This window comes from Olea europaea, chromosome 23 (assembly GCF_002742605.1).
Source record: "Olea europaea var. sylvestris chromosome 23, O_europaea_v1, whole genome shotgun sequence".
NCBI lineage: Eukaryota > Viridiplantae > Streptophyta > Magnoliopsida > Lamiales > Oleaceae > Olea > Olea europaea.
In genome coordinates this window covers 5,523,297-5,534,679 of record NC_036259.1, presented here as the reverse complement: position 1 = coordinate 5,534,679, position 11,383 = coordinate 5,523,297, and the positions used below count along the sequence as shown (strand labels likewise).

The window sequence follows — 11,383 nt, the reverse complement described above, 5'->3', positions numbered from 1 at the left end:
GTCGAACGTAATTCGTCCTGACTCAATAGCATCCTGTAATACGTGACGAAAAACCAAGCAATTGTTAGTCAAATGTGACCATGCATTATGCCACTTACAATATTTTTTACCCTTTATTTGTTCAGGGTTTGGCAATTTGTGCTTATCGCTCAGCTTTATTTGCTTATCCCTATATAACTTATCGAATATAAGGTCAGCTTTGGTTACATCGAACGAGAACGTTCTAGCCTTTATGCTTCCATCCTTTATGGGCTCATCTTTGCCCGATGGTCTAGGCTTGGCCATTATGGGACAAGTATATGTATCCCCTTTTACTAATTCGGCCAAACACATTTCGGCCTGATCGTACGATTCGTCATCGATGGTATGAACGTCAAAATTTGGGTCTTTGTAATAAGTCCCTTTACTAGAATTTTTCATCTGTAATAAGTCCCTTTGCTAGAATTTTTTATTTGTTCTTCTTCTCTTATCAATCGCTCATACCTAATGACATTCGCACTTAACTGGAAAAGGTCGGGAAATTCCTTGTCTTGGAACTTCTTTTTTAAATCAAAGCTCAAGTAGCCTTGTGCGATCTTGACAAATTCTTTTTCGGGCAAAGGTACAAAACACTTGCTTCTTGCTGTTTTGAACCTTTGGAGAAAACTTTCTGCCAAGTCATTTGGCATTTGACGTAGATTCGCCAAATCAGCCAAAGTGACTTCAGATTCAGTTTTGTAAAACTGAGCTTGAAACAACTGTTCGAGTTGTTGCCATGTTTGAACAGAGTTCGCTGGCAAGTTAATGAACCAGGAGAAAGCTACTCCTGTTAACGAACTAGGGAAAAGTCTCATTTTGTGGTAATCGGTTACATCACCACTTTGCAACGTGAATCGCCCTATGTGTTCCAGGGTAGACACCTCTCCCAAACCAGTAAACAGTGAGAATTCTGGCACTTTGTACCCTCTAGGCCATGGATATGCTTGGTCTACCCAATCAGGATATGAGCACCTCCTTGGTTTGAAGTAGAGGGGCTAGAAAGTGGTTCTACCCCCTTGACTTGGATTTGGGACCGAAGGATTATGTCCTACGATCGTCCTAGTTTGAAAGTGACTTGCAAGAGGTATAGCAGGTTGACATATTTGGCCCACTAACTTGTTCATTGTTTCATTCAACGTCTTTAGTTGTTTGGCCATATTGTCATAGTGTGCATTACCACTTTGTGTAAATCTTTCCATATTATGAATACTTCGAAGATTTACCTGTTCAACGACGTATTGCGTGAGTTCTCCAAGCAATGCACGCATGGGTCGAGGACTCAGCTCCGTCATTGGTTCGTAACGACTGTTACTGCTCTGATTTTGTCCATCTGTTCGTGGAGAGGCATGTTGCTCCTCATATCGCTCGATTACAGACTGGATTCCTCCCTGACTTGCTCCTTCCTTGTCGGATCTCTGAGGCATATTGTTTCACCTTTTGCACTTTCAACTCCTAACACCACTGTCCCACTGGGCGTGCCAAATTGTTTCGCGCGTGTTAATTCGCTAACAATTAAAGAGGATCAGACGATTGTGTAAGGGACGAAACCTCTTGAGACAAAGTCCCAAAAAGGGGTGTTCCTTTTATTGGCGATGAACTTTACAATTGGAAACGGAAAACAACGTGCCTCCAAGGGGCGCAAGCACACGAGTTACAGAAAAGGAAGTGTTTAAATCTAAAAGCTAAAGAAATGAAAGTTACATATTCTCTGTTCGAGAGTTTTGGATTCGGTCCCTTGCTTCTATGTTCTTTCTCCCTTTTATACTTCATAGGCGATTCCTTTGTGATTAACTGCTCTAAAAAATTGCTTGATCGCCCTATAACTACCCACTTTCTTTGTAGTGGCCATTTTGTCATGAAACTGTCCTTTTAACTGCTGCCATTATCTTGCATCGTTCAATCGCTTTCGATTGAACCCCTTGAGTCGTGGAACGTGGTAAGGTTACTTTAGCAACTGCCTCAATAACTGCATTCTTGATAATCATAATGCGTTATGTTTGTTGATACCTTGGGCGACTTGAAGATTTGGGCGAGACTCTGGGCGACCGTATGCCACTCTATTCGTTCAGACTCTGAGCGACTTGCAAACTTGGGCGATGGCGTTACCGCACTATTGGGCCCCTTATTTGGGCCTTCACCTTGATTCGTTCAATTGGATTTCGTTTTTTGGGCTATCTGATTTGGGGGTCCTCCAATTGGGCTTTACTCTCTGGGCTGTTCGATTTGGGCTGAATTTTTATGTGTCAACAGAGACCAATTGGGTAATTTTCTCATTTTTTAATTATATATTTATATTTAAAATAATGATATCGTGGTTGGTGAACACCTCACCGCACTACTGTATATAATCACTTTCCAAATTTGAGAAAAAACCATTCTTCCTGGAGAATTTTTTGTTTCCAATAAGTTAAGTTTTATTAATCATGTTCATAAACTTTCTTTAATTAAAGATTTATTTGAGAAGTTTTAATGTTTGGTATATCTCTTCTGAATAAAAACAATGCTGTTTTTTTCATGTAGAAGAGCACCAGATCGGACGGTAATGCTGTAGGTGGGAGGAGATTTGCACAGTGTTTCTGATTCCTCTTTCAAAGATTTACTCTCACAAGAGAAAGGGGCAGGCAGAGATCTATACAGAACGGAATATAAATATAGACGAAACAGGTACTTAGTGAGATTTTTTTGTTTATTTATTTATTTTATTTTTTTCTCATTTCTTTCACCAGCTAATATCCTCGAATTTTTTGCCCCATGAATATCCAAAGTTATCCTTTTTCAGTGATTAAAATTAAGAACGTGATTGTAGCGGAATAATATATCATATACTAAATTCCTTGGTAATCTGGTATGATGAAAAAGTTGTAAACTTGGACAAAAACATAAGATAATTTTCACAAAAAACTGAAGAGTAAAAATGGCCCTTTGTGGAAGAACCCTCAAATTCAGCAGCGTTCTTTGAATATTCTCGATCAGATTTTTTTTCAATTATCTTCTTGATTGTCAAATCTTAGTCACAGAACACCGTTTTTGGCCTCAACCTCACGAATTTCAATTATATCACTCAAATTGGGATAAGGTTCATTAGATAGAAAAAGTAGATGAGAAGGTTCAAAGTCATATAATGTACCAAAAGAAAAAATTTAATATAATGAACATAAGTTAGGTTAGGTGTTTCTGATAGGTATGATTCACAGATTCATCATTTTAGGAGATTTTGGGTGGACTTGATACCAATCTACCAACTAAACCCCCACCTGGATATACATATACTAAAATATATATCTCATGATTAAGAACAAGGAGTGTGTATGTATTAGAAGTTAATTAGAGATAAATTAGAGTTGGGATATGACTTTGCAGAACAGAAAATTTAGGTTTTTGATCTAAATGGAGCATTTGAGTTCACAATCTTGTATGTTTATAGCATGTGCAAGCAGATATTTTTGGGCCTTTTTTGGCAGCATATACAATCATGCAATCATAAAAGGTCAAATAAAAAAAAGGCAAACTGTTTAGTCTTTTAAGGAAGGCCAGAGATGCTATATTATATGTTTGTGTGTGTTGATTGTTAGACACCCTCGAGATATGTTTGTCACCCTGTGAATCTTTGTTAACCAGTTGGCTTGATTTTAGGTGCTAGGAATTTATCATTGTACTGTGTGTTTTTGTGGGTAGAATTGGAAACTGACAATAGACTGGAACCTTCTGTTCAAACTTTTATTCTATAGAGCACTACTTGCTTATATACATAATGCTCATGTTATTAGTAGACACTGCTATAACTAAAAATGCATTCCACGCATAATTGCGTGGCATATAATTAGAAATGATATCCGTCTGTATAATTGTGATTAATAGATCATTGTAAAAATTGTCATTTCTGTTCAATGTAAATCTAACTTTGACCGTTGGTCCTTATATTAGTATTGTTTATTATACTTTTTGAGGAAATATTTGACCACTCGTTAGTGTTAGTATGACTGTAATCATAATACGATAAACAGAAAACTTTTTTTCAGAGTCGACAACTGCAGGCTCTTTGATTACTTTTTGGGCCTAGTGCAAGTCTTCAAGTTCACTCTTATTTAATTTCGATGGAGCTGTTAATGAGTGCTCGGATAAAGATCAATCCACTGCTTTCTTTTCATTTCAAGAAGCAAAACTCTAATTTCGTTCCCACATTCACTCCAAGAGTTACGAAAAGAGTGTTTGTTGGTCCAATTAGAGTCATGAATAATCCCAAATTATTCAATTCAGTAGCTGCTTCAGTACAGCCACTAGAGGCATCAGCAGTGGGACGTTTTGACAGCACATTACCATCCAAAGGTAAAAAAATGCAATGTCATCTATAATTTATCTATATATTCAGAATCCCTTTTGCATGTTGTGCTTTTACAATCATGCAAGATAAGGGTATTATATCATGCTTTTACGACTATGCAGGCTAAGGACATTAGATTGGCTTTTGGATTTATATGTCATAGACTTTGGATTAGTTCTATTAATGTTTAACTATAATACTAGTGTTTTAGTTCTGGAGTAACTGTGATGTAAAATTTATTATGGTGGAATTCTACCTAGTTTGTTTGCTGATAGGAGGTTTCTTTAATTTTGCAAGAGGTCCTTGATATATGGAGAAATGCCAATGCTGTATGCTTCGACGTGGACAGTACAGTGTGCCTGGATGAGGGCATTGATGAACTTGCTGATTATTGTGAAGCTGGAAAGGCAGTTGCCGAGTGGACCGCTAGGTCTATTGATATTTTGTTTAGTACAGTTCTCTGGTTGTTCTCGTTACTAAGAATTTTTATTTGACATTAGTGTGTTGGCTTTGCTAGGGCAATGAGTGGCTCCATTCCTTTTGAGGAAGCTTTGGCTGCCAGATTATCTCTTTTCAACCCTTCGCTCTCCCAGGTGCAAGATTTCCTTGAGAAGAGGCCCCCAAGGTACTAAGCTTTGTTGGTTAGAAAAAATACATGTTTTTTGGCCATTTTTGTTTTGTTTAGGGAACATCATGAGGTTATTTTGGATAGAAATATTAGCATATATTGAGGACCACCTTATTTGCCAAAATATTCTTCACATAATCAATAAAATTCCTGATGTATGAGGGATTTTGTGTTCCTTTATTTCAAGGAAGTATGATTGAATGCATGGAAGAGTGAAGACAATATTGAGACGGTATGGGGAAAAAAAAAACAGTCATTAAGTTGTGAACAATTAAGAAATGTGAAATTTAAAAAACTTTTTAATGGAAATGCTATGGCAAGGTTGCTTCAACAATACTGTTTTGTGCATGGTACAATTTCACTTAGTGCTGAAATCCTTCTTCATTCCCCATCCCTCGTTCACTGTATGAAAATGAGAACTAGAGGGGGTGATATGTTATTTATTTTCGGTTAATGACATTATTTTTGAAACTTCCTAAAAAGGAGACAAGGTTGAGATGGTGGGTGGGAGGGGGGCTTATGAGTTTAATGCTCAAATTTTGAGTTTTAACCGTTTTAATTATATAGATTTGAAATTGAGAACCTGAGTGACGAATATAGAAAATCGACGATATATATTCAACTCATTGAACTTTTTTATTAGAAAGAAGGGAAATATGGAGACCATATCTGGCTGTATCTCATGTAGAGATATTGATATCACACAGAATTATTAGTATCTCATCACTAATTGACTGAGCAGCAGCTCTCAAACCGCCTACAAAGGAATATTTGTTACATGCTCCAAAATGAATACCAAATTGATTGGTTTACAACACCAATTTATTATATAAATGAGTGGACAGTCAAGTAATGAAGCTCATAGCTTGTTTATTTGTAAAAGCACAAGTTTTCCTATGCGTAATAGTTAGTTTGTTTTTGTGTACATGGTTGTCTTATCTTCTTTCGGTATGTAGAATTTCTCCGGGAATTGATACGTTGGTTAAGAAGCTGAAGGACAAGAGTACGGATGTGTATCTGATCTCCGGAGGCTTTCGTCAAATGATAAATGTACTTAGCTTCACTTTGAATTGGTGATTAAATTGAAATCAATTGTCTGTTTTTTGCTCTGGAAAATCATATTAGCAATTTTTTCTTTTTACATTTCTTCTACTCTGCAATATCTTGTTCATATTGGTTTGGAAATTTTAAGAAATTTGTGGGCATATAATGTCATTCAGCAATGTATTTAGAATCCTTTTTGTAAGATTCTATCCCTTGCAACATGTATAGCATTTTTCTTCGATAAGTCTTTTGCAGGAATTGTTTCTCTTCATCCAATTGTTATTGCTGCATCTCACTTTCTAGATCGTTGACTAAAAAGTGTTTGATGTATAATAGTATAATACTGGATCTTTCATTAAAAAGTGACTTTTACTTTTTTATCTTAAGCTTAACCAAACACTAATAGTGTTGTGGAATTTGCAAACAATGATCTAGTATTATGCACTAAAGAACTTTCTAAAACTATACTTATATTAATTTTTTAGTCATGCCTGAAAGGATGTCTGTTAGTTGGAGGAGACAGTTTATACTTGGAGCTTATAGTTTTATATATTTCTTTGAAGCCTGTGGCATCAATCCTTGGTATACCACTTGAAAACATATATGCCAATCAACTTCTATTTGGAAGCTCTGGAGAGTTCTTGGGATTCGATACTAAGGAGCCAACCTCAAGAAGCGGAGGGAAAGCAACTGCAGTTCAACTGATAAGGAAGGCAAGTAAATTGTGGGCTTATTTCATCCTTACTCCATAAGATGTGAACTTTTGCTTGTTCCTTCATTTCTCCAGGCTCAAGGATACAAGTATATGGTCATGATTGGAGATGGTGCAACTGATCTTGAGGTGAGAGAAACATTCAGCTTTTTTTGTCAGTTTGCCCCTGGCTAGTGTTATTTTCATTGTTTTACTATGTTACATAAACTTTGTTCTTGTTTTCTTTTTATAGGCTCGTCAGCCGGGTGGTTCTGACTTGTTTATATGCTACGGGGGAGTTCAACTCCGAGAGGGTGTTGCAGCTAAAGCTGATTGGTTGGTGTTCAATTTTAAGGACCTGATTAATTCGTTGGACTAATGAATAGCCATGTTTTTACATTGTATTGTATTTCTTGGATGAACGAGTGGCCACAATTTACATTTTTATCCTTGACATTTGGCAATTTGGTCTGTATACTTTATGTTTGGAATTGAATAAGATTTCGTCCTTTAAAAAAAAAAATGCAATAATTTGTTGGTTTGTTATCCTCTTTTTGACATGATGAACAGTGATATTTAGCATTATTGATGTTTAACACTAGTTTAGGTGACAGTATTAGTGACATTAAGTTGCATGTTTAATTAAATATATCACATAATTTTATCTTTAATTGAACTTATCACATAATACCATATAGATCGGTGTTTTAGTACCACTGATACTAGATAGCATAATTCTTTTGGTATTATTATTAATATGATTCAAAATGAAGTATAAAAGGATAAATCTTCTTATACACTTCTTATAGTATTAGTTTAAATAATAATAAAAAAAAATTGCCCTCCGGGGTATAGCCTAGTGATGCAAAGGATAAGAGTGAGGTTATCTCAAGCTTTGCTGGCAGCTGCAGTGTGGGGGTTTAATTATTGAAATATGGAATTTGACTTCTTGTAGGCGCAGTATACAAGCAGTTCTTATTTCCTGATTTGTTGAGGGCATATTCTGCGATTTAACTCCTTCACAAAGTTTTAGGGATGGGGCGGTGGGAGCTCTCAAGGTTGGGATTCAACCTTTTTAAAAAGAAGAAAAAAATTGTATGATTTCTCAAATCCCTTCAAAAAACGCACTGGAAATCGGCCATTGGATGAACACAAAAGATGCCTAAAACAGAGAACGAAAGAGCTGACAAGCAAAAAAGTAACTGTCAAATAAGTAACTTATTTAATTCTAATTTTATCAGTAAAAAGTTACTCGCGGTAAAATCTACTTTTCTTGGTTACATGTAAATTTATATAAAATAATTCGGTCCTTAAAAAGGAAAAAAGTACAATAGAAGGATAATGCTTAGTTATACGCTCGTTTACATATATTATGTTGCAATCCTTAGACTGGAGTGACGGATGATGAATACGATGGAAGGTGTTCTCAAACTTCCTTATTCTTTCCGAATCATTAAGCCAAACCCCAAACGCGCTAACCGTGCCTTCTGCACCGTACCTTCAGCTTCTGCTTCTGTTACGGTCGCCTCACCCAACCCGATTCTCGGTCCTGGCTCTCTCGGTCACCTCACCCGACCCGATTTTCCCATTCTCCACCAGGCACTTTCCGGATTTGTTTACTCAATTTTGGTTCAGTATGTGAATTTTTTTGATGTGTTAATTGAGGGGGGTTTTGCAATTTGTCGCAGGAGGTGAATGGAAAAAAGCTTGTGTATTTGGATAATGCCGCAACCTCCCAGAAGCCCACTGCGGTTTTGTTGGCATTACAGAAGTATTACGAAGCTTGGAATTCCAATGTTCATCGCGGAATTCACTATTTAAGGTAATTTTGAAGAATATAAGGATATTTTGGTTGTGCTTTTGTAGCCTAGGCCAAACATCTTCTTAATCATTTCCTTTAAACTTTTAATTTTTTTGGGTTGCAGTGCGAAGGCAACGGATGAATATGAATTAGCAAGACATAAGGTGGCGAATTTCATCAATGCGTCGTCTGGAGAGATTGTGTTTACAAGAAATGCCACTGAGGCGATCAACTTAGTGGCTTACTCTTGGGGCCTCTCGAATTTGAAGGCTGGAGATGAGGTGCCCTCTTAGAACTCCTTTTTTTTTCCTGCTTAATCAATGTTTCAAGTTAGTTTTGGAATCTGTCATAAATTTAACTGGGAGATTATTGTGATAGATTAGGCCGGAGATGAGGTGCCCTCTTAGAACTTCTTTATTATTATTATTATTATTTTTTTAGGTTTCTGCTTAATCAATGTTTCAAGTTAGTTTTGGAATCTGTCATAAATTTAACTGGGAGATTATTGTGTTAGATTAGACCTCGAGCTATCATGAAATTTCGGATATTTGTAATATTTGGGTTTCATTTTTTGAACTTAAGTTATAGTTCACTTAATTTGGGACCCATGAACTTTGTTATACAAATGTATAACTCCATCTCTACTGCACATTTCCACATGGCTCACAACGGTGACATTTGTAATTTACCTAGTACGAATTTTGCCCCTCAAAATTCACACAAACTTGAACCATGATTATTTATTATTGGGGTAGTTTTGTCATTCTACTTTGACCAATTCCATTTAACAATTTAGGAATCGTTAGGGCCTCTGACCTATTTAATTTTTTGGCCACAATCTTCGATTATCAATGTTCATGGTCTTAAATAAATGAATTAATAATTAAGTTAAAAAAATGGAACCCAAACAAATGCCATATATGAGTAATTATTAGCGTATAATTCTAATATGTAGTGATTATGATGGCAGTAAGTGTGATGACATGGATAAAAGAATATCATGAAAAAATAATAGCATAATTGGAATGCACCAGATATATGTGTTTTGGCAATTTTGCCTATGTGGGGGAAGATTCTAGCATTTCACTATTCGAAAAAAATGGATATTACAACTAGACTCAACAAAACAAAAGCTCACTTGCACTAGAAAATGTTTTTCCTCACTCTTCAATTCTGTAAGAAAGTTGTGGTATGAAGCACAAAAAATACAACTAAATTAGAAATGAGAAAATTGAAAGAAAAAAAAAAGTCTCGTGCAAATTGTAGACTATAACAAAAGGATTACAACTTCTCTTTACTATAAGGAGATCACAATAATAATAAATCCTCTCTTAGGGCCTGGTTGACATGTCTTTCGCTTTTGCTTCTGCTTCCATTAGAAAGCTTCCGGAGGAAGTTGTCTTAATTTTTATTTGAAAACTAATTTTGAAAAAATCTTCCTATTCCGAAGGTGCTTTTAGAGGAAGTTTCATCGAACTAGCTTTCTATTACTAGAAGAAGCACTTATGTAAAATTAGTCAAATAGAAAGCTGCTTTTGGATCTTAAAAGCTCATTTTGGCTTCTCAAAATCCATGTCAAACATGCTCTTATAATAGGAGAAAACACACTTTTAAACAAAGGAAAAACTACAAGCATTTTTTATCTCTCTTAAACTCTCTCCCTCTCTCTTTATTTTTCTCACAAGAATGAGATACCACAAGTAAATGATTCTATACCATATATATAGTAGTAGAACTTGGTGTGCAAGCTTCTCTTGTTTGTGCTCGAGCTCTTTCATTAATGTTTGCAACTAGATTACCCTATTTTGGAATAGTCAGAGCGCTTTGCACTTAGCAAAGAATTTATCATTTCAATCGAAGACAAAACACATTCAAGTTCAATATCATTTTGTATGTGAGAAGATGGAAAAAAGGAGTGTCGATATAAAAAAATCCATACTGGAAACAACCTAGTAGATATGTTTACAAAGCCAATCAATAATGACAAGTTCATATGGGTTAGATCCTCTATTGGCCTAGTGAAAACGTAAGCGGCATTGAAATGGAAAGTGTGGAGAGAATAAAAAAGTTACTATAAAAATGACTGTAAGGGGTAGACATGTAGCGGTAAAACCACTTTTTAGTGTTTGCACCACGTAGCTGCAATTTGGTGTTCAAACTATGCACACGAAATTTGAATACCAAAATGCAACTGCATAGTGTGAACACCAAAAAATGGCTTTACTACCACAACATTCACTTGACCTGCATCTGTTTTTCTGTTTTGTGTTTGTTGACTTGTTTTCATCAAATGGAAACACGTGTATTATAAGCGCAAGAAACTTGGTCCCTAAATCCTTATGAGCAATAGGGGCAAAAATCTTGTTCCCTAAGTTTTGTTATGTGGCTTACTAATAGCTACATGTTCCAACATATTGTGATCATAGCACACAAAGGAGAATGCAACCGATGTGCTAACCAGGCGAGTGCCTACTGAGAATTTCAAGCATTGCACAGGTTTATTCATTCTCGTAGTATTAGCATTCTTTATGAAATCGAGGGGAAAGTATTGGCTCAATTAGTCGCCAAGGTGAAGATTTGTTCGAAAAATGTGATTCATAACAAGTTGCATATTACAACTTTGGCACCTCCTAAAATTGCAACTCCCCCATGACCAAAATTGGGCCGCAAGTTTCTCACGCTATATATATGTGTGCAGTTTCGCTTGTTGAAAAACACCAACACAATGAAAAGTGATACTCCGCCAAAAAGAGTGAAAGTGAGGCTTGAAATAGTTTTTGTTCTTCAGAAAATTAGTGATGAAGAGTTTGAGCTTGTGTGATCGATTGTTTTTGTGATTTCCATTTTTTTAATAGTGAAACATTACAATATTTTGCTTTG

General features: G+C 35.9%; 2 protein-coding genes across 6 annotated transcripts; both read left to right on the top strand.

Moving 5' to 3' along the window:
• The first annotated feature begins 2,337 nt into the window (after positions 1-2,337).
• Positions 2,338-7,233, top strand: LOC111372187 (phosphoserine phosphatase, chloroplastic-like). Of its 5 annotated transcripts, none has more exons than XM_022994393.1 (9): positions 2,338-2,424; positions 2,539-2,682; positions 4,038-4,344; positions 4,637-4,769; positions 4,857-4,964; positions 5,924-6,017; positions 6,575-6,724; positions 6,799-6,852; positions 6,956-7,233. In XM_022994393.1, the coding sequence occupies exons 3-9, from the start codon at positions 4,113-4,115 to the stop codon at positions 7,079-7,081; spliced, it is 897 nt and encodes a 298-aa protein (XP_022850161.1). In that variant the 5' UTR covers positions 2,338-2,424; positions 2,539-2,682; positions 4,038-4,112; the 3' UTR covers positions 7,082-7,233. The 5 variants fall into 5 exon arrangements, with proteins under 5 accessions (XP_022850161.1, XP_022850165.1, XP_022850162.1 ...); XM_022994397.1 differs by having other exon boundaries at positions 2,364-2,424; positions 2,542-2,682; positions 4,023-4,344; XM_022994394.1 differs by having other exon boundaries at positions 2,365-2,424; positions 2,542-2,682.
• Positions 7,234-8,070: 837 nt separating this feature from the next.
• On the top strand, positions 8,071-8,842 carry LOC111372186 (cysteine desulfurase 1, chloroplastic-like). Its single transcript, XM_022994391.1, has 3 exons — positions 8,071-8,301; positions 8,391-8,524; positions 8,628-8,842. Exons 1-3 carry the CDS (start codon positions 8,104-8,106, stop codon positions 8,794-8,796), a joined length of 501 nt encoding a protein of 166 aa, XP_022850159.1. The 5' UTR covers positions 8,071-8,103; the 3' UTR covers positions 8,797-8,842.
• Positions 8,843-11,383: the final 2,541 nt, after the last annotated feature.

Excerpts from the sequence above, each read along its gene's own strand:
- LOC111372187 (XM_022994393.1), top strand. The coding sequence starts at position 4,113 with ATGGAGCTGTTAATGAGTGCTCGGATAAAGATCAATCCACTGCTTTCT. Across the intron at positions 4,345-4,636 it reads CAGCACATTACCATCCAAAG|AGGTCCTTGATATATGGAGA; the intron begins GTAAAAAAATGC and ends TAATTTTGCAAG. Across the intron at positions 4,965-5,923 it reads CTTGAGAAGAGGCCCCCAAG|AATTTCTCCGGGAATTGATA; the intron begins GTACTAAGCTTT and ends TTCGGTATGTAG.
- LOC111372186 (XM_022994391.1), top strand. The coding sequence starts at position 8,104 with ATGATGAATACGATGGAAGGTGTTCTCAAACTTCCTTATTCTTTCCGA. Across the intron at positions 8,302-8,390 it reads ATTTTCCCATTCTCCACCAG|GAGGTGAATGGAAAAAAGCT; the intron begins GCACTTTCCGGA and ends AATTTGTCGCAG. Across the intron at positions 8,525-8,627 it reads CGCGGAATTCACTATTTAAG|TGCGAAGGCAACGGATGAAT; the intron begins GTAATTTTGAAG and ends TTTGGGTTGCAG.